This window comes from Prionailurus viverrinus, chromosome B1 (assembly GCF_022837055.1).
Source record: "Prionailurus viverrinus isolate Anna chromosome B1, UM_Priviv_1.0, whole genome shotgun sequence".
Lineage (NCBI taxonomy): Eukaryota > Metazoa > Chordata > Mammalia > Carnivora > Felidae > Prionailurus > Prionailurus viverrinus.
In genome coordinates this window covers 63053838-63076754 of record NC_062564.1, presented here as the reverse complement: position 1 = coordinate 63076754, position 22917 = coordinate 63053838, and the positions used below count along the sequence as shown (strand labels likewise).

Below are 22917 nucleotides of genomic sequence, written 5' to 3'. Positions count from 1 at the left end.
CTGCATGTCGCTGTCCAGTTTTCCCAGTACCATTTGCTGAAGAGACAGTCTTTATTCCATTGGATATTCTTTTCTGCTTTGTCAAAGATTAGTTGGCCATACCTTTGTGGGTCCATTTCTGGGTTTTCTATTCTGTTCCATTGATCTGAGTGTGTTTTTATGCCAGTACCCTACTGACTTGATGATTACAGCTTTGTGATACATCTTGAAGGGTTGTGATGCCTCCAGCTTTGGTTTTCTTTTTCAAGATTGCTTTGGCTATTCGGGGTCTTTTCTGGTTCCATTTAAATGTTAGGATTGTTTGTTCTAGCTCTGTGAAGAATGCTGATGTTATTTTGATAGGAATTGCAAGAGACTTGAGATTTAAATCAAGTAAATAGAACCAAATTCAATTTAGAAAAGTCATCAACAGTGAATTAGATCACGTATCATCTGATTATCACAGCTACCACTTAAGTTCAAGAAGATTAGATAATGTATTTGGTTAAGTGCTTAGTTAATACCAAATGAAAAATACTAGATACATAAAAGTACTAAAAGTACTTACAACATTAATAATAGAACTACCATATGATCCAACAATGCCACTTCTGGGTATATAGCCAAAGCAAATGAAAACAGAATCTTGAAGAGACATCTGCACTCGCATGTGCATTGATTTATTGCAGCATTATTCATAATAGCCAAGATTTGGAAACAGCCTATTGTCCCTCAGTGGATGAATGCATAAGGAAGTATCACACACACACACATATACAGGAATATTATTCAACCATGAGAAAAGAGGAAATACTGCCATTTGTGACAACATGTGTGGACCTTGAAGGTATTATGCTAATTGAAATAAGACAGAGAAAGACAAACACTGTATGGTATCATTTATATGTGGAATCTAAATAAACTGAACTCACAAAAACATAGTAGAGTGGTGGTAGATGGGGTTGAGGATGAGAGACATGGGGAGATGTTGGTCAAAGAGGTACAAACTTCTCATTATAAGATGAATAAGTTCTGGAGAATGTATAGTATGGTGATTATAGTTAATAAAACTGCATTATATACTTGAAAGTTTCTAAGAGAATAGATCTTGAATGTTCACACCACAAAAAAAGGAGTAATTATGTGACATGATGGAGGGGTTAGCTAGAGCTTTGATGGCAATCATTTCACAATGTAGAAGTCTATCAATGAACACTTTAAACTTATACAATGTTATCTGTCAATTATATTTCAATAAAGCAGGGGAAAAAAGTACTTCTGTCAAATGAAAAAAAAAAGAAATAGATTGGATAACTTTTTAAGTACTGAGCCACCCAGGTGCCCCTGAGCCATGTATTAAACTTGAATGTCTTAGCAAGAATTGTATATAAAATGTAACTTCATCATACTTTATTCAGATGCCTTGGTACATAACTCATTACTTATTTTCTTTTCCCCACATTTTCTGCAAGGTATTTGAAGCAGTAATAGCTTGGGTAAACCATGACAAGGATGTAAGGCAGGAATTTATGGCACGGCTGATGGAACATGTGCGGTTACCTTTGCTTCCTCGGGAATATTTAGTTCAGGTAAAAGCATATTCACAACACCTGAATACACATAGCACTTTGTCACTGGGCTGACAGCGTGGAGATCTCTGTTACACGGTGATAACACCTGCAGAATGCAGACCACAGGGCGCAGGACAGAATGATAAAGGCACCTGCAGTCCTCGGCAGCTGCTCCTTTACTTAGACCACTCCCCATTCTTGGAAATTTACTTCTCCCCACTTCTGATGTGGGCAAACAGATACTAGAACTTATTGAGGCAGTATTTATGGTCATTTACACATAACTAAATGCACTTGTGGCTCTGTGTCCCTGCTCTGCATCTTCTGTGCTTTCCCTTTGATAGCTTCTTCTGATTGCCCTGCAGAAATGGAGTTTTGACATGCGACCCAAATACCATTGAATTCGACTTCATAGTATTATAGTGGCATGCATTGGGTTTCTGTCTTTGTTTCTAAGGTGAGGAAAACCAGCCTATTTGAAATAAGTAGAAATAAATGGATCTTTAGCAGTCTATGAACAACTTTGAATTTATTTTTTTATTATTAGTATCCTACTTGGAACATTTCAACATTTTTATAATTGGAGCCATCCAAGGAAACCTTCTTTATTAAGAGATTCAATCTGAGCATTTTAGGATTTCTTGAAGCCTCATTATTTATTGTGATCTGTATAACCATTGATACTCCACTATTAAGAAAATGAACAGAAAAACCTGTCCTGCATTTGAGGTCAGGAATAGCAGGTACAAGATTTAGTTCTGGTGTAGGCACATTGTTATAGAATATTTTGAGTACCTCTTCTGGATATTTTATTTGCCTTTTTGTGTTTGAAAAATTGTCTTTAGCTTATTAGTATTGCCTACTCTACCTGAAGAACTCATTGTCTAAATTCTTTTCTTACTCTTTGGCTTGATGTTTAAAGATAAGAAATAGGCAAATATAGTATGATCTAAAGGTTATTCTGTAGCTGATGTTGAGGTATATAATTTTGATTGTAGTTCTTTGTTGCATACGTATGTTTTTCTCTGCACACCAGATACTTGAGCATTTTTGAGCTTCATTTATTTTTCTCTTGGTGATATTTATAAACGTTCCTTTGTAAGGGAAAGACTGAACCAGAGAGGATAGTTACTGCTTTTTTCCCTCTTCTTTACTCTGTTGCTTTGTCTGTTTTATCATGAAATAGTTGTTCCCCTCATGGGGTGTGTCTTCTCTCTTCTTACAGAGGGTTGAAGAGGAGGCATTGGTCAAGAATAGCAGTGCCTGCAAAGATTACCTCATTGAAGCTATGAAGTATCATTTGCTGCCGACAGAGCAGCGTATATTAATGAAGAGTGTCCGGACCCGACTGAGGACACCCATGAACCTTCCCAAAGTAGGATCTATTGTTCACACTTATTATTTCATCTGAAAGGCCCATAGTGAGGCTGTTAATACTTTTACTCGTCTGAATTTTTATGTGCCTGGGAATTCACTGTAGTGTATATAACTCAACTTCCCTGTTGGGTTTGTCTGTAGAGGGTGGGGATTGTTTGGTTCATTTAATCTTTATGAACCGCATGATGTCACTGTTCTGGAACAGAAGGCAACTGATCTTTTTCCCTTCTGAGTCTCATTAGCTTCAGTTAGAGTAGAAAGGAAAATCAGAGTAGGTAAAAAGATTTCTCTGGAAGCTGTGTATATAGATAATAATTGAAAACCAACTAGTTTCACAGAATTACATATTAGAGTTAAAGCTGATGAATAGCCTGTTCAGTACATTTCCTTCCTATTCCCTGTTGTATACTCTTTGATGGTGCACTCACACTTCCTGTGTAGCCATCACTGCAAGGTTCACCATATGTCCTCCCAGATCTCCAGTGTTCATATTTCCCTTGTGTCAACGTTCATATTCTACCTTTATCTTTTTAGTTGAAGCCATGTATGTTTCACTGATTTAATTTTCCTTTCAGAAAAACCCCTCATTTCTGTCTCTGTTTGCAATTTCTTGTACTCATTTTTCATCTTCACAGTACTGGAAGACCAGCACTTTATGTGTCATTTTGTGTAGGGTCTAATCAGAATGATCCATAGTGTAATGCTTTTATTTATGTATTTTTTAGCTCTTGTATGCATTTGGGGCAATGATCGATTAAGAAATAAGAATCTGTTACCCATTGGTTTTTTTTTTATATCATCTTTAGTTACCACTCTATCCTTTCCATTAAATTATGTCTTTTAAATTCTTTCACTTAATGTTTTTTAGTGTTTTTTTCAAGTTTTATTTTTGGAATCTACATTTTTAATTGCTTCACATATTTATCGATACTATTTTTCTGTTCTGCCCAGTGTTAACATCAGTTATCAATTTAGAACCAACTGTGTATTTTGCCAGTATGCTATTTACTCCTTTTTCTAGATCATTAGTAAACATTTTAATCTAGAATGAACCTCAGCACTCTCCCTGGTGATACCTTGCTAGAAATAACCACTCCCTGACATAGTCCATTTGCAGAAAATTTCAGTCCATATGATTATGTTTATTATCTAAACAGAGATAATTTATCTCAGCCAAAAATAAGTAATTTGGCCTGTAATGTCCAGTGAGATTCGGGATCAAATAGACTCAAATTTGGCATGATTTTTTTTTTTTTTTAACATCCCTCTGCGTGTTACTCATCATTTTGTCGTCTCCTAGAGGTTTGGATGCTCTTCTCAAAATATTCTAAATTTTTACTCAGAACTATTATCACTTAGAAGGTATTTACAAGGCATTCACTTCCTACCCTGTTTTGAGAATTGGTATTTGCCGTTTTTAAATTTTCTGATCTCTCCTCAGTTCTCCAAGATTTTTCAAAAATAATTGTAAGTGGCTCAGTAAGTACATTAGCTAGTTCCCTTAACATCTTAGTATGCATGCCATCTGGGTCTGCTGATTTTATAAATGTTTACATTTTCCAAATACCCTTTTACCTGCTTTTATAAATAGCCATCTTTATAAATCTTCATCACTTCATATTTGTCCATATTATTTGGTGTCAGTTTTTGTTCTTAAAAAAAAAATTATAATACGCGTTCATAGTCTTAGCCCATTTAACTTACTATTTTATGCTAGTTTTGTCAGCTTCCTTCTGGTTTGTTTTATCTTTAATACTTTTTTTAAACATTTCATATTTGTATATCCCCTCTTCTGACATCTTTAGCATTGCTATCTTTATCCTGCAAAGACCTTTAGAGTGAAAACTAACTCTCTTCTAATTTCTGAAATAAACATGTCACTTTTGGAAACTTTCTAAAGAGTTCTTGGTAAAATCTTATCAGGTATTTTATTTTCTCTTTTATAGAGTTGTGATTATCTGTTCAGTTTATATTGTTTCTGGGCTTTTCTGGCTATGGCTTTAGAATGGCCCTTCCAATCTATTATACTTTTGGATTTCTCAATTCTTTAGCTTTTTTTTTTTTTTTTTTTTTTTTTTGTGGTTGGTATACCGTCCATGAAGGTTCTGTTTCATTCTGCTTTCTCAGGTGGCTAGGGAGGAGGGGCAGCAGACATGGCAAATGGTAGTGAACTCCACTGTTGCTTTGACCTTGCATTTGCATGATCCCTTCTCAAAATTTACTTATCTACATAAATTTTTGAAAAAGTGCTTATGTTGGATGCTCTTTCAGCGTTTTCAAGTGGTTATATTCAAGATTAATTCTTAGTAGGTAAGAATGAAGCAAAGATTGATTTCTCATGCCTACATATTTCATAGTAATGATAAGTAAAATCAGACAAAATGCGGTAGTGGTTCTAAGGAAACTTTTGTAATGTTTGGGCAATATGTCTACCATGACAGTGACTTAGTACTTTTTATATTAGGCTCTGATATATACATACAAATTTGCATGAATGATTCTTTTTATATCTCAGACATTAGTTTTGCATCTCCAGTAAACAGTATTGGGATTTTGTAAGGTGCTCTTGCCTTTGGACATCATAGTGACAAACTATGTGTGTTTGCTACTATACTTTGTGGCTTCTTTTTCACTTTGGAATCTGTTTTTTTTAACAAATGCTATCATTAGTTCTGTGTATCTATTTTTCTGTATTTTACCCAGCATATGTGTTGAGATTTCCAACTGGAAAATTATGAAACTGGAGTTTTCAGGAGGCAATTTCTAACTAATACTTAATAGGTGAAGAAAAAAAATGAAGTTTAACCGATCTACATTTTAGGATGGTCACTTGAATTTTTTTAACTCCCTACCCCTTGCCTTCCTTAAATATGTCACATTTAATTTTTCCATACCAAAAGTGTTCCCAGTTTTCTATTTCTTTACAGTAGCATAATTAGTTTGGTGTTTCTCAAATGATATCAAATGTCTTTTACAAATAACTGGAGTGTTAGAGTCATGAGCACCTCTTTTGATGGTTAGTAGCATAGTGGTTATTAGGGCAGTCTCTTGATGTCATACAAATATCCTTGCTCTCTTGTGTTCCCATTATACATTCTTTGTCCCTGTTCTCTCTGATTCCTGGAGTCCCAAATCCTCACCCCATTTTACTTGGGTGAGTACAGAACAGATAACACTAGCATTCTCTGTACTCAGTAGTACATTTTCTCTTCCATTCTTATTTTGATATGCAAAAGTGAACTACTGCATGGAAAACATGAGATTCAAAGTTTAAGAATCATGAAATCTAATAAACCCATATTGTTTCTCAAGGTTTTTTAAAAAAATATTCCCTTTGGAGATTTTTTTTCTTTTAATGCTTTTTAATGTGGCTGCTAGAAAATTTACAATGATATGCACATTATATATATCACATTTCTATTGAACAGTGGTAGAATAGCTAGAGGTTTGTAAATAATAATAATAATAAACTTTTTATTCTTTTTTTTACATTTTCTTAAATGTTTGATTTATTAAATAATTGCCAATAAACTTTATAAGTTAATCTTCCTTAAATATTTCAACTCTTATTATAAAAATAATGGAATCCCCTTAAATGATTTAGAATAGACTTAAAAAATTAGCCTGGTTAATTTTTTTGAACATGTCAAACACCTTAATAAGTAAGCAAAGCATAGAGAAGTACAGTGTTTTCAAAATGTATAACTATACTTAGACTTAATCTTGTTCTAGAACATTAACAACATGTGCTTGATTTATTTCCTATATATATCTATATCTATCTATCTATAGATAGATAGATAGTAGGTATAATTTATTGTCAAATTGGTTTCCATACAACACCCAGTGCTCATCCCAACAGGTGCCCTTCTCAATGCCCATCACCCACTTTCCCCTCTCCCCCACCCCCCATCAACCCCTCAGTTCTCAATATTTAAGAGTCTCTTATGGTTTGCCTCCTTTCCTGTCTGTAACTTTTTTTTTTACTCCCTTTCCCTCCCCTCTGGTCTTCTGTTAAGTTTCTCAGGATCCACATATGAGTGAAAACATATGGTATCTGTCTTTCTCTGCTTGACTTATTTCACTTAGCATAATACTCTCCAGTTCCATCCCCTTTGCTACAAATGGGCAGATTTCGTTCTTTCTCCTTGCCAAGTAGTATTCCATTGTATATATAAACCACATCTTCTTTACCCATTTGTCAGTTGATGGACATTTAGGCTCTTTCCATAATTTGGCTATTGTTGAAAGTGCTGCTATAAACATTGGGGTACAAGTGCCCCTATGCATCAGGGGTCAATTCCTGGGTCAATTCCTGGCAGTGCTATTGCTGGGTCATAGGGTAGATCTATTTTTAATTTTCTGAGGAACCTCCACACTGTTTTCCAGAGCGGCTGCACCAGTTTGCATTCCCACCAACAGTGTAAGAGGGTTCCCGTTTCCCCACATCCTCGCCAGCATCTATAGTCTCCTGATTTGTTCATTTTAGCCACTCTGACCTGTGTGAGGTGGTATCTGAGTGTGGTTTTGCTTTGTATTTCCCTGATGAGGAGCGACGTTGAGCATCTTTTCATGTGTCTGTTGGCCATCTGAATGTCTTCTTTAGAGAAGTGTCTATTCACGTCTTCTGCCCATTTCTTCACTGGATTATGTTTTTCAGGTGTGGAGATTTTTTTAGATTGATCTTTATCAGAGATGTTAACTAAGCCTCTTAACTATTGCCTAACTGCCAGACAGTGTTTAGAAGTTTAAATTCTGATTGATCTTATATAAACACCTGGATATGGTGTTGATCTTTCTGTCTATTCTACCTCTATGATTTTACAACCTTGCCTTCTTCCCTGTTCTTTCCTCTTCCGTAATATGTGGAGAGAATATCGTGGATTTTCTTTGTTAATTCTTCCTTTTATTTATTTACATCAACATTAGAAAAATGACACATCTGAAGAAAATCGTGTAATTGGTCTATGCTCAGTCTTCTTTTTAAAACCTTTAAAATTCCTTAAACTCTCCAGTTAATAAAATAGGATTCTTTTTGGAAACTTGGGATTTACTCTAAAGAATCCTGTTTTCTGTGCACCTGTCTTTCTGTAGTTCTAAGTACAGGTAGGTCATAGTCAAGGTTGCAAACCTCCCCTCTTTGTATGTATGAATCATTCCACTTGTCTGTTTGTTTTGATTTTTTTATTTCCTTTGAACATCTATTTTCTCCTATCATCATTTCAACTTTCCCCTAAGGTCCTTGCCATTCTTTAAAGTTTTCCATATGTGACATCATTAACTTTTATGTTCTTCTGATTTGACAGCTGTGTTTCCATTGTTGCCAAAAAGTGCCCCTTTGTACTCAGTAAAAGACAAACAGTGGCTGCAAAATTCCATCTGTCTCTCAAGGTTCCACTCCCTCCAGGAAGCTTTCATTAAATTATGGCAACATTCCATTTTCTGATCAGCATTAGTGACTAATGTCTATACTAATCATATACCTTTTTGGTCATAAATAAATGTATATTGTTCTTGAATTACTTCATGGGTCTTGTCTCCTTAGTGAGATCTATAAGCTCTTGGGAGGTAGAGACTATGTCTTATATTTCTTATGTGTATAACACCTAGCTTAGTTCTGGACAAGTATAGATAGATGACAGGCAGTTAGTAAATAGTTGTTGGATTGAGTTGAAATGAAGAAATTTGTAGACCTTGTTTATTCTCAGCACTAGGTTATTGTACATTCATTCATTATGATTTCTAGCATCTCCATTATTTGTGTGGCATCTCTATTTGAGATACAGGAATGTGTGCTCTCTTGTGAACTCCCAATTCAATTATTCCCCCTTTTTCAATAGGTTTTTTTCCCCCCACCTTCTTCCATGTTTCTTTTAATACCTTACCATCCTTTTCATCTCACCTACCCACTAACATAAATTTCACTTCTATCTGTACTCCTGGATTGTGGAGATCTAATCCCTGGTCGTTACAAAGCCAGGGTTTAGTTTATAGCAAGCCCTATGATGTACTGCAGCCTTGCCAGTGCTGACTGCCTGCTGTTTTTTGGCTTTAATTCTGCTTTTGCTTGAAGGATCAGAAACTTATTTTAGTTTCTGAAATCCTTATTTTTGACTAAATGTGCTAGATAATAGATTGTAGTTCTAACATGTGCCCCCTTTGTTGATGTTTATTAAGTGTTGATTAGGTGGTTGCTTTTCCCCAGCTCACCCCACCATCTTCATCCTAACACTCTCCACATCAATGTCTTTGTAAGACATTTTAAATCCCCCCAAAATGCAATAGTTGTTTATTCAAATGCTTACATTTCTGCCCTCCAGCTGATGGTGGTAGTTGGGGGCCAAGCACCAAAGGCTATCCGAAGTGTGGAATGCTATGACTTTAAAGAGGAGCGATGGCACCAAGTAGCAGAATTGCCTTCCAGGCGATGTAGGGCAGGTAAGCATGATGCATTATGGTCATTTCTCTACTGCTGTATCATTGGGAGCTTCTCTCTGAGGTCCTGTTTTATTAATTAGAATAGAGAGAGAATCCCAAGCAGGCTCCATGCTGTCAGCACAGAGCCTGATGTGGGGCTCAAACCCACGAACTATGAGATCATGACCTGACCTGAAATCAAGAGTTGGAGGCTTAGCCAACTGAGTCAATCAGGTGCCCCAAAATAGACGTGTCTTTAATGTCCCAAGACATTATTGGGAACAGCCACTCAGTCTTCATCTTTACATACCTTTCTGATTCTCTAATATAAAGCAGCATAGCTTAGCAATTTGGTTGATATTTTCCTAGTTACCTTTGCTGAAGTGCTGAAAAATAATTTTTTAGAGTGGGACCCTTAGTTCTAAGAGACTCCTGACTTAGCCATAATCCACAGTAAGTTGCCTACTTCCAAGCATGCACTTTATAAACATTTGTTGAAATAGACCTTATTTAGCCAAAACTGCAGTCAGAATAGGCAGTTGTAAACTCTAAGGATTCTTCCTGGGACTCAAATTTGGATCCATAGTTCATAGCTTCCATAGCAAAATGGAAGGCAGTACTTGAGCAGTATTTCTTGGTGATTGTTACCTGTCAGCATAGAGTTACTTCATTCTTTAAGAGCTGTTTAGTATTTTTTTTTTTGGGGGGGGGGTGGTCTGGATGTAGTGTAATTTTTGCGAATTTTTAATTGAACATTAAAAATTGTTTTTAAATTTATATTATAAACAATGCCAGAATGAATTCCTTATATATACATTATTATGTACACGTGCCAGTATATTTTAGTGGGGTGTAAAACTCTAGAACTGTAATGACTGATTCAAAGGGTATCCTAAGAGGAACTACCAATTATTACTACTAATAGTAAAATATGAAGGTGTCAATTTCCCTACATTCCTAACAACATCTTGTGATTAAATGTTTAGAGTTTTGCTAGTCTGGTAGGTGAAAAATGTTATCTTACTTTATACTTCTTTTATTATGAGGAAAGTTAAACATCTTTCTGAATTGTCAGTTTATGATTTTTGCCATTTCTTATTATATTATTTTATTGATTTGACAGATATATGGTAAGGAAAGTATCATTTTTGTCTGTCACATGTGTGAATATTTGTGTTAATCTTTGTTGATTTTACCTGTGTTATTTTTGCCATGTAAAATTTTTGCCATTTTTTTTGTTTATTTATTTTGACAGAGAGAGTATGTGTGTGTGAACAAGCAGGGGGATGGCAGAGAGAGAGGGAGAGCAAGAATCCCAAACAGGCTTCATGTTGTCAGCGCAGAGCCCAAGTGGGACTCAATCCCACGAATTGTGAGATCATGACCTGAGCAGAAATCAGGAGTTAGATGCTCAATTGATTGAGCCACCCAAGCTCCCCAAATTTTTGCCTTTTTATGAAGTCCTGTACATCAGAGTTTTGCCTTTGGACTTAAGGATTTATTTCTTGTGTAGAAAATCCTTACTGTAAAACTGTGTGTGTATGTACATACACATGTTTTTTATTTTTTTTAAGTTAAAAAAATTATTTACTTCTGTGTTGAAATAATTTTACACTTACAGAAGAGTTACAAAGATGCTACAAAGAGCTCTGATATATTTATTCCTTAATATTATTATCTTACACAACTGTGATACAATTATCAAAACTAAGAAATTAGTGTTGGTACATTACTGTTAACTAAACTACAGACTTCGTATTTTATGAGTTTTTTCATTAATGTCCTTATTCTGTTTCAGGATCCCACATTGTATTTAATTGTCATATTTTCTTAGTCTCCTCTGACCTCTGTGATAGTCCTCTGTAATAGTTCCATAGTCTTTCCATATTTTTCATGCCCTTGATTCTTTGGAAGAGTACTTGGTCAGGTATTCTGAAGAATATCTCTCAGTTTTGGGTGTGATGTTTTCTCATGATTAGATGGAGTATTTCTGGTGATAGTAACTTCAATCACTTGGTTAAGGTGGTACCTGTTAGGTTTCTTCCCTAAAACAAAATTATATTCTAAAATACGAATTTTTCTAGTACTTTCAGAGTTTTGTTTTTTATATTCATATCAAAAACATCTAGACTTTATTTTGATATAAGAAGTAAGATGTAGAGTTTGTTTTTTTAATGGTATCCAGTTGTCCAAAGACTTCTAATGGCTAACCTAGCTGTTTCTACTCATTTGAAGTGCTGCCCTTATCATATACTAAATTTCTACATTTACTTGGTTTTATTCTAAATATCGTGTTCCGTTGATTTGTCTTGCCAATTTATGCATCAAAACAGAGCAGTTGTTGTTATAATTACTGTGGTTTATAATTTAATATGTGATGGGACTGGTGATGGGACTCCTGTCTTCTTTCTTCAGATTTTAATTTTTTTATTTATTAAAAATTTTTTAATGTTTTTATTTTTGAGAGAGAGAGAAACAGCATGAGCGGGGGAGGGGCAGAGGGAGAGGGAGACATAGAAATCGAAGCAGGCTCCAGGCTCTGAGCTGTCAGCACAGAGCCTGACGCAGTGCTCGAGCTCATAAAGCGTGAGATCATGACTTGAGCCAAAGTCAGACACTTAACTGAGCCACCCAAGTGCCCCTCTTTAGTAGATTTTTAACATTTTCTTCATATGCTTCTACATGTTTCTTGGCAAGTTTATTCGTAGGTATTTTATCTTTATTGTTACTGTTGGAGTCTTCTGTGATACTTATAACTGGTTTCTTAATATCTGATTCCTGATTCAGTTTCCTTTTTATTGCACCATAAGTTATTAGCCTGGGTCCACTCCAAAGTTTACTGTTCATGAGTAAATTTTACTTTCATTGGGTCCCCATGAAGGTACAGTGTGCTTCTCTACCCACTTTAGATTAGAGTTGATGCCCTTTAACTGTGGAATTATGGCCAAATTACTCAAACGTCTGGGTGCTTTGCTTCCCTATAACTGTGAAGAATATCAGTTCTTTTATTTATTTTTTTTAAGTTTATTTATTTTGAGAGAGAGCGCACAAGCGAGTGCACAAGTGGGAGACAGAGAGAGGGAGGGAGGGATGGAGGAAGGGAGGGAGGGAGGGAGGGAGGGAGGGAGGGAGAGAGAGAGAGAGAGAGAGAGAGAGAGAGAGAGAGAGAGAAAATCCCAAGCAGGCTCTGCAGTCAGTGCAGAGCCTGACGTGGGGCTCTAACTCATGAATTCCAAGATTACAACCTGAGCCAAAGTCAGACACTTAACCAACTGAGCCACCCAGGTGCCCCAAGTATCAATTCTTTTAGTTCACCCACCTCTCCCCCAGAGTGTTTGGACTCATATATTGAGTCATTTATACCCTGCCACTTGGTAAGCATATTTTACTGTCTCCAAGAAATGATAGATTTTTGTTTTGTTTGTAGAGAAAAGAAAACATTGAAATGGACCAAATTTCCACAGTGAACATTCCCCAGTGCTCCTTATGAATTGGGATATAGGGCATTTTCACGGTGAAATATATTGCCTGCAGTGTTCACTGCTCACTGCCTCTCCCCCTACCCTCCCAGGAGATCTACCACATTTTCTGCTACTGAGGGCACTCAGGAATCCAGGGGTTACTGTCTAGCATTTGTTAGTCCCCTGCCTACTTAAATTGTCCACTGCCTACAGCTCTCCTCAAACTCTGAAGATTTACCAGAAACTAGCTTGAGTTTTCATTTCCTGATTGAAGGAGGGACTGGGAAGTCATTCCTTTCCCTGACAGGGAGCTGCCAACATGGGCAGCTTCATTTGAACAGTAGGAGTCTTCATGCCGTATGAAGGACTACACATCCCTAAATATTTTGGGAGCTGGGGATGAAGCATCAGAGGGTAAGACAGTCGGGGGTAGTCATATATGCTTGCCTGACACCATCATAGGAAACACTGAGCTGGTCAACACAGAGCTGGTGATTCCTGTTCTCCCGGCTGGATTCAGAGAACGGTGAGGCACAATGCCTGCCTTCATCTGAGCAGTGACATAAACACTACAGAATTTAAAAATAAAACTTTGAACAATTTAAAGTGATGATAATACAGGTTCAGTAAGATTTATTAACCTCAAATGTGCTGTATAGAGTATTATTTGCTCTAGGGGTTCAGGAGCTAGAGGTAATTTCTTCAGGCTCAAGTGGTTCGAGGAAGGCCTCCTAGAGAATGTGGAACTTTCAGTAGGACTTTAAACTTGAAGAAAGCACAGTGGATGGTGAGAGGGGCTTCTCAGATCAGGAGAAGCACAGGAGAAAGCTTAGAAAAGTGAAAAGGTGGTTGAGATCCAGAGGCTAGCAATTTGGCTTCTCCATCCAGGGATTCCCTAACCTCTCTTTAGCCCAGGGTCAGCGAACTTCTTTGGGACCAGAGAGTGAGTATTTTAGGCTCTGGGGGTTATGTGGTTTTTGTCACAACTCATGTGCCACTATTGTGTGAAAGTAGTCATAGATACTACATTAATGAATGGGTGGGGCTGTGTAAGACTTATGAATTCAGAAATTTGAATTTCATGTAATTTTTTACGTGTCAACAAAATTTTCTTTTGGTGGTTTTTCAACCATTAAAAAAATGTAAGGGCACCTAGGTGGCTCAGTCGGTTAAGTGTCCGACTCTTGGTTTCATCTCAGGTCATGATCTCATGGTTGGTGAGTTCAAGTCCCTCATCAGGTTCTATGCTGACAGTGCAGAGCCTGCTTGGGATTCTCTGTCTCTGCCCCTCTCGTGTGTGTCTCTTTCTTTCAAAATAAATACATAAATTTTTAAAAATGTAAAACCCCTTCCCAGCTCATAGGTTCTACAAAAAATAATCAGCCTGCAGGCTGTAATTTACTGTCCCCTGATTTATCACACTGTGATAAACCAGAAGTATATTGTGCAAATTAAGATACACATATAAAGTAGAAGATCCAAAATTGAAAGCCATGGGAGCTGTATACAAGTGGTTGGCAAACTTCTTGGCTCAGTATTTAAGTCTATAAATAAATATTTGAAAAAGTCAAGAGTCAGAATAATATGTCAGCCCATACCATTGGATTTTTTAATAATCTTAGAAAGGAGGAAAATTTATTGGTTAGATACTCTTGCTAATGAGTAGAATTCTATTCAGTCAGCATTCTCCTAAGAGTAGCTTATATTCTGACAACAGCTGTAGACTTACTGGAATGCAGCCTTTAGATAGTATGGTAGTCTATCTATGGTATGAGTATGGTTACATACTCATCGTTAACTGCTGGATTTCTCTTGCAGGGATGGTCTACATGGCTGGGCTCGTTTTTGCTGTTGGTGGCTTTAATGGCTCCTTAAGAGTCCGCACTGTAGATTCCTATGACCCCGTGAAAGATCAGTGGACCAGTGTTGCTAACATGCGAGACCGCAGAAGCACTTTGGGGGCTGCTGTATTAAATGGATTGTTATATGCTGTGGGAGGCTTTGATGGCAGTACAGGTAACTTCCTTTTCATCTTTTCTACATTGCATTAGAATTAACCCAACAATCACATTTATTGGGGCAAAATTAGACATTGAGTGTTTTAACGGGTATTTGTAAAGATAAGTTTAAAAACTCCCATCAAGAATTCTTTTAGGGGCACCTGTGTGGCTGAGGTGGTTAAGCGTCCAACTCTTAATTTTGTCTCAGGTCATGATCTCACAGTTCATGAGATCTGTGCTGATAGTGCACAGAGTCTGCTTGGAATTCTCTTTCTGCCCCTTCCCCTGCTTGCACTTGTTCTCTCTCTCTCTCTCAAAATAAATAAATGTTAAAAGAACTCTTTTAAATAGTGTAAGAATACTAAGTATATAAATTTTCTTCCTTATGGATCACTGTCAGTCCTCTTACTACATTTAAAAAGCTAGTAAGTGTGAGTAGCATGGTTAGGGGCCCTGGGGAAGAGAGGCTATGCCTATTTATTATGTAATTGACATGTTTACCTTCCACCATTTTCCTCTTTTAATTTTAGCCCAATTTAACATACCTAAAGTATTTTTCCCTAATAATATATATAAAAGAAAAATTACCTCACTTTTTTTTAGAGGAGGAAATGAAGAGCATTGTGCTTTATTATAGGTTTATCATCTGTGGAGGCATATAATATAAAGTCTAATGAGTGGTTTCACGTGGCTCCCATGAACACAAGGAGGAGCAGCGTGGGTGTCGGTGTTGTTGGAGGTGGGTGCTGACTGTTCTTTTAGGTGAACATTTCCAGGCACATATGGCTTCTGGATTGCTAGCAGTGATTCTTCTAGTAATCCAAACACCAGTTTTCTAAATGAGCAAGCAAATGATCATTTAAAAAAGGAAAGGAGTAGCCATCGTAAAATTTTATTTATTTTTTTAAATTAGTTTGTCTGTATAAAGTAACCTACGTAAGGCCCTTGTTTCCCCCTCACCTCCTTCTCTCCCTCTGTCCTCTTCTTTGCCCCTTCTCTCCCTCCCTCTTTCTCTCTCTCTCTCTCCCTCTCTCTCTCTCTCTGTGTATGTTTGTACCTTACATAAAACTGTTAACTGATCCTAATACAATTATTTGGGGAACAAATCAAATGACATAAGTGCAAAATTTTCATTCTAGAGAAAGGCTATTTCACATTTAAGAGGATGTATTGCCACAGTTATTTATTTATATTCTACTTTGTTTACCAACAGAGCTTAAGTAGGCTATAAGTATTATTTTTTGGTGTGATTTTTATTTTATTTGCTTGGGCAGATCTGTGGGTTCTCACTCCCTCCCTACTGTGGGTATAATTCTTTGCACTGAGTTTTTTTTTTGAAAAGCTTTCTTGTGATATAATTCACATACCAAACAATTCAGCCATTTAAAGTGTTCAATTCAATGTACATCCATCACCAAAATTCATTTTAGAACATTTTTAACCCAAGAAGCAGTCCACTCCCCTTAACTGTCATCCCCATTCTCCCTAGACCTCGGCAGCCACTACTCTACTTTCTATCTCTGGATAAATTTCCCATTTTTGGAAATGTCTTATTAATGAAGTCATATAGTATGTGTTCTTTTGTGACTGGCTTCTTTGATTTAGCATAAAGTTTTCAAGGTTCATGTATGCTATAACATTTACTAGTACCTCATTTCTTTTTATTGCCAAATAATATTCTGTTGCTTATTGGTACTAATTCTTGATTTAACTGTTTTTTCCCAAGTTACTAAGATTACTATATTCTGTTTTCCAGGATGTTGTTCACTTACCAAATAATGTTATCCAAAGATGTAGTGAGTTTTATGTTCCTGTTTTATAGTCAGATTTATTGATGAAAATGTTAAATTAATACCATCACGTATAGATCTTCATAATGCAGTTTGGTAACTCTACTGTCACCATTAGGCAAGATCTTCATAATTTATAAAAATGAGTAACAAAAGGGAAACTGCTACTGTGGAGGAAAATACTTTATGACTTGAAAAAATGGCTTTTTATGAATTTGGCTTTCTTTGTGATTCCTTGTTTAGGTTTGCTCTACGCTGTAGGGGGGTATGATGGGGCGTCACGTCAGTGTCTTAGCACAGTCGAATGCTATAATGCTACCACAAATGAGTGGACCTATATAGCAGAAATGAGCACCAGACGGAGTGGAGCCGGTACGTAGGAAACTCGTTTAGCAATTGAAGTATGAAAATGATGGAAAAGAGTTAAACAAGTGAAATGATTCATTAGCATCTCTTTATACCATCAGAAAATATACATACTGATTTTAATGCCACTGTCAAATGTCTTTTGAATTATGCAGGTAGTGGTAGTAGGTGTACTTAAATATCACTGTAAAATTCGTAAGTGCTATATTAAAGGCTTCTTCTGTGTTTCATTTAATTATTTATATTGTTTGGCATTCCTTTTAGTTTTTGAGTGCTTATTGAACTCAATAATCAAGTCTCTTCATATCCTTTTCTTACAAATTTTGTGCTTTAATACTGGTTTGCTTACACCATGAAAGTTGATTTCAAGAGATCATGTTAAAGGACTTGCGTCTCTGTGTTTCACGTACATATTATTTTTATTCTATTTGACATCCCTCTTTTAGAATAATAGTTCTTATTGGGATACTCATTTGTCAATTCTGTTCATTTCCATTTCTTAGATTGTATGCTTTAATATTGACTTACTTTTACAAGTCATTTGTAGAAACCCCAATATGTTCTAAATTTCTTGTCCCTTTTACTCTGCTCTAGTTTGGTTCTTTGTGTTTTATAGGTGTTGGTGTGTTAAACAATTTACTGTATGCTGTAGGGGGTCATGATGGTCCTTTAGTACGAAAAAGTGTTGAAGTGTATGATCCCACCACCAATACATGGAGGCAGGTTGCAGATATGAACATGTGCAGAAGAAATGCAGGTATCTGTCTAGCTTACAGTTATAAAATGTATATTGATTTGTATTCAGAGTTTTACTAGTATTGCTGTATATTTATTCTTTTAGTGATTTGGATTTTCTAATAGATTGGTTCTTTAAAGACAGAAGCTTATGTAATAATTTTATATAGTGTATGCCTAGCTTAGTGGCTACTTTTTGGTGACTAAATGAGAGGAAGAGCCCTCTATATTTGATGCTTGAATTCATTCATTCTTAACCACAAACATTTTTTATTGCATACCATGCATAATGTACTAGAGACTACAGTTCTTGATTTAGTCTGGTTGAGTAAATATTGGTACCAGGTTAAAAGCTAGTTGTTTACCTGAACCTGAAGCTTGAAGAAGCTAACCCTAATTTACTAGTTCTTGATTTCTAAAAATGGAAAAGCTAAAACAATAATAGCAACAAGTAATTTTAAGAAAACTGAGGTCTTCAAGATTAGGGAACTAACCTCTTAGAAAGAAGATCCATGAAAAGAAAATAGAAATGGAAACTAGATTCAGGATAGCTAGATTGTCTTTTCAGGAAATGCTGGTCTATTTGAAAATGCCATTATCTTCATGCCATTTTCCAGTCCAAAATAAGTTCCTCATGATTCTCAAACTCACTGTACACCACTGGATGATGTCGCAAGATGCACCCTCGATCCTGCCCAAAATGCTCCTCTGAATTTCTCTTTATTTTTACAGAAATTTCTATTCGGGACACCTGGGTGGCTCAGTTGGTTAAGCGTCCAACTTTGGCTCAGGTCATGATCTTGTTGTTCATTAGTTCGATCCCCGCTTAGGGCTTACTGCTGTCAGCTTGGAGCCAACTTCAGATCCTTTGTATTCCTCTTCCTCTGTCTGCCCCTCCCCATCGTGCACACAGGCACACACATGCTCTCTCTCTCAAAAAATAAACATTAAAAAAAAATTTCTGTTTAATTCAATGTGATCATGAGGGGAGACAAAGTATGTGGGACTGCAAGGACTGTCCATAACAGAACAGGATTTATAATTAATTCCACTTGAACTTTCCCCTCATCTAGTCAATTGTATTTGGTGAGGTACTAAAAACCTCTCTGCTTTAGACAGTCCAGAACTATGGTAAGACCCACAAAGTATTAAGTAGAATAAGTGCTTGACCCTGGTGTATACAAAGTTAGAAAAGCCACAGTAATACATTCATGTGCCTTGCTGGACTGGGAGATTTATTTGCATTTAGCTTTCATTATTTTCCTAAAGATTGGAATAGTCTGTGACTTTCTTCTCTACCTGTGTTTTATTGTTTTCAAATCAAAATTAGTTCATTTCTGCTAGTGAGAAGAATAAGGTAGTCATTTGTGTATGTAGAACTACCATCTTGCTCTTGCTTTTCAAGTGTTTGAGCTACATTAAAATGGCATGAGTTTGCTCCCTGGCAAGAGACTAGAATAGTAACACAATTGAATTTGAGTAGAGAAGATCCATTCCATTTGCACAGAAAATACTATTGCTTGTCCACTTTTAAATGCTATATAGAGATTTGAACTCATTATTTTGTTATGTTAAAAATCTGCAGGCATCTCAGTGTGTGGGCAGCATCCTCTGGATGTTTTAATGCCCTCCAAGTGCCAGTTTATTAATAGCTCTGAACCTTGTTTAAAATTCTTAAAAATATGCTTTTAAAATATACACTAAAATAAAGAGCTTTTAAAAGGTGTTCATCTTGGCATGCCTGGCTGGCTCAGTCGGTAGAGCATGCGACTCTTGATTTTGGGGTTGTAAGCTTGAACCCCATGCTGAGTGTAGAGATTACTTAAAAATAAAATCTTAAAAAAAGGTATTTATCTTTTTAACTCAGCAATTTTCTTTGTAAAAATATGTATTTCGAAAACAGTTGCACAAGTATGCAAAAAAAGTATGCAAGAGGAATGCTTGTTCATTGCAACATCATGATAAGAGCAAAAATACCTGAAAATAACAATATCTAAAAGACAAACAAATTATGGTATTATCATAGATGGAGTACTATGCAGCCATTAGAAATTGCATAGATCTGTATTTATTAACTTAGGGAAGTGTCCAAGGTATATCATTTAGGAGTGGGTGAGTAATAAAGTAGCATGTGTAGTATGAGGAACTTTAAGATTAAAAAAAGAAGTATCTGAGTTTATATGCATAGAAAAGAGTCTGCAAGAGTAGAGATCAGAATTTCACTGGTCATTATTCTAAGTAGTACAGAATTAGAGGTGATCTTTTTTTATATATGCTTTTCTAGGTATTTTGAATTTTTCCAAAAAAATGAGTTATTCTAGTAATAAATAAATAATATTGTTCTCTCCTTTTACAGGAGATAAAATAGCTAACCATTCAGTATCATTTCAGAGTTCAAAATCATTTTTACCTTCTACCAATATATATTTTTTCTTTGGGGTTCCCTAAGAAGCTGACTTTGGGAAAGTTAACTGAACGTTTTGACTTTTAATTTTTCTTTAACAAAATAAGAATTAAAATCGTCTCTGACCCATAAAGTAAGGTTGTTGTTAAGACTAACTGAAATAGTGCCTGCATAAGCAGCTACTGCCTACATGGCATGAGTAGGAGCTCGGAAGTGGTGTTCACCTCTCAAATATAAGAGGAATTGTTTTCATGGTCACCATCTTCTCTTCTTGCCTCTTTTCAAGGAAATCAGTGTCTCTGGAACACCTCACCAAACACATATAGGGGTATTTATATTTCCCCAAAGTTTTAAAATTAATTGTTTTTTCTCTTCATAATTTTTTTAAAGGAGTTTGTGCAGTTAATGGTCTGTTATATGTAGTTGGAGGGGATGATGGTTCCTGTAACTTGGCATCAGTAGAATATTATAACCCAACGACTGATAAATGGACAGTTGTGTCATCTTGTATGAGCACAGGGAGAAGTTACGCAGGTAATAATTGTCTAATTGTCTTCTATTGGAATATGAGAAAGATTACATCATCTTGATTTTTATGTAAGAATGTTGTCAGAAGAATTTTCTCAAAGTATATTTCTTATTCTCAAAATAATTAATACTGGATGTATATATTCTAAAATAAGGCACTGGTATTCTTTTGTCATTCTACAGTCATTTGAATTCAGAATCCCAAACCTTTCCAGTGTAGAACAGTACAATAAAATTTAATATGGCTAAAATCTACATAGAGTGGAGTTCACTATGTGGCAAGTCTTTAATTACTCGGCTATCCAAGAAATATAACCACTAGAACATCTCCCCTGGCAGGGTGCCGTGTGATAGCACTACAGTAAGACAGTGGCATAATTTTTCTTATTTAAGCAAAATAGTGGTTGAATCATATAAAATACCATTTTTGGCCCATTCTCTTAGTAAGAGATTGGTAATAATAATAAATATAATGACGGGTCTTTAAAATTGTATGTTGCATATTATTCTGATGACAGATACGTATGTATATCACTCTAAATTCTAATATTCATTCTGATATTGACCCAATAGTGGAGAGAAAAGAAGTTTATACTAACTAACCATCACTATTATTTAGGTATCATCCAAACACCTAATAGAGGAACTATATATAGTAGGATCCCAGAATAACAGCTCAAAATTAGGTGGATTTTTTAAATAGCTTTATTGAGATATAATGGACATAAAATAAACAGCATATATTAAAAATGTAGAATTTTACTAGTTTCGACATGTATATATACCCATGAACCCATCATCACAATCAAGATAATGAAAATATCCATCACCCCCAAAAGTCTCTTGTGTCCCTTTGAGTATTAGGTGGATTTTGACATTTCCTGAATAAAATTATTTTCCTTTAATTATAACTATAAAGAGCAAAAGGTTAGTTCTGGATGAAAATAGTCTGATGTGGTTCTGGTCCATAACTGGAACAGAGATTTAGCTGTCATTTAGATTAAAATGATAGTAGTATTAAATAAAGTTTAAGAAAGAGACCTTGAAACACCATGATTTGTTCAGTCCCTGATGGTTTTGTAGGAGAGAATCCACTGCTTTCTGAGAGGTACAGAATGCTGCCTGTGACTTCTGTTTTATTTCTTTGTGTCTTTGCTCAGGGGTCACAGTTATTGATAAACCACTATGAGCCTGAAGGGCATTGTTGGCATATTTATACTGGAGAGACAGGCTTCACCAAGTATTTCTGAAGTGACTCAGAGCCTAGCACTTCTCCACTTGTGGCTGCACTTTACGTCTCAGCAGAAGCTACGATCGGCTGCCCTGAGAGGCCTCAGACACTGAAGATTATTTTTGGTAGAAGCACCGCATAGGCTTTTTCTGCAATGAGCAGCAGCTGACTGAGTTTTAATAAGAATCCCGGACTGCAGTACTTACTCTGTAGTCTTTAGACAACAGTTGCTTTCTTAAAGACTAGTTCTTTACCAACCTTGAATGACTATGGATTATTTTGTGAAGGAAGATAAAATAATGTGTGTTCTTGTAAAATTAAATTTTATCTTTATTCCTTCTCCTGAAAATCTGTATACACAGGAACTGAAAATCTTTGAACAGGTATTAAAATCTATGTAAGTGTACAAACTAGGTGAGGGATAAAACAGTTTGCTTTTATAAAATACCTTTGATTACATGAGTATAATAAATTGTGTGCATATAATGTGTGTCTATATGCTTTCCTTTAAATATGTTTGAAAAGATGTTTGAAACTTGATTATACTATTTATAATTGGCACAGTACTTTGAATTATGCCAGTACTACATTGTAAAACAGAGTTGTATTTTTTGATATTTAACAATGCTTAACACTTTAAAATGCCACTTCTGAGGAATGAACATGGTGTAACACACTTGACTATGTGTGATGCCAAACTTTTTTAAATAAAATATAAATTATGCTTATTTATTATTTTCTTTAGTTTAATCTTGGTCATGTTTTGGTGTGTATTTTTAATTTTTTTCTTAAAGTAACTCTTTGGCATGAATATTACTGCAGGTTTTTGATGAATATAATGAATGTATGGAATTCAACTGAATTTGCATGGTCTTAAGAATTTTTTCTGTGTGTATAAATTTAGCTGCTATTAACAGAAGAGAGAACTTTCTGTGAGTAGCCATGTGCGTTGATCAAATACAATTTTTCTGAGATCTTCAATTAATCTCACTTTAAAATGACCAAAACATGTCTTTCTTGAATATCTTTGAATAAAAGTTTGTATATTATTTGTTTCA

General features: G+C 35.7%; 1 protein-coding gene across 5 annotated transcripts in view; it reads left to right on the top strand.

The window, feature by feature from the left end:
- KLHL2 (kelch like family member 2) overlaps window positions 1-22917 on the top strand; it is a 117395-nt gene extending 94478 nt beyond the window's left edge. For 2 of the 5 annotated variants that reach the window (XM_047855427.1, XM_047855432.1), the window contains 9 exons: window positions 1452-1568; window positions 2776-2925; window positions 9248-9365; window positions 14624-14821; window positions 15443-15544; window positions 16839-16967; window positions 17578-17718; window positions 20491-20634; window positions 21789-22917. In XM_047855427.1, the coding sequence (XP_047711383.1) occupies window positions 1452-1568; window positions 2776-2925; window positions 9248-9365; window positions 14624-14821; window positions 15443-15544; window positions 16839-16967; window positions 17578-17718; window positions 20491-20634; window positions 21789-21817 (1128 nt within the window). In that variant the 3' untranslated portion in view covers window positions 21818-22917. The remainder of the gene's footprint in view (window positions 1-1451; window positions 1569-2775; window positions 2926-9247; window positions 9366-14623; window positions 14822-15442; window positions 15545-16838; window positions 16968-17577; window positions 17719-20490; window positions 20635-21788) is intronic. The other 3 variants (XM_047855430.1, XM_047855431.1, XM_047855428.1) reach the window with 3 other exon arrangements.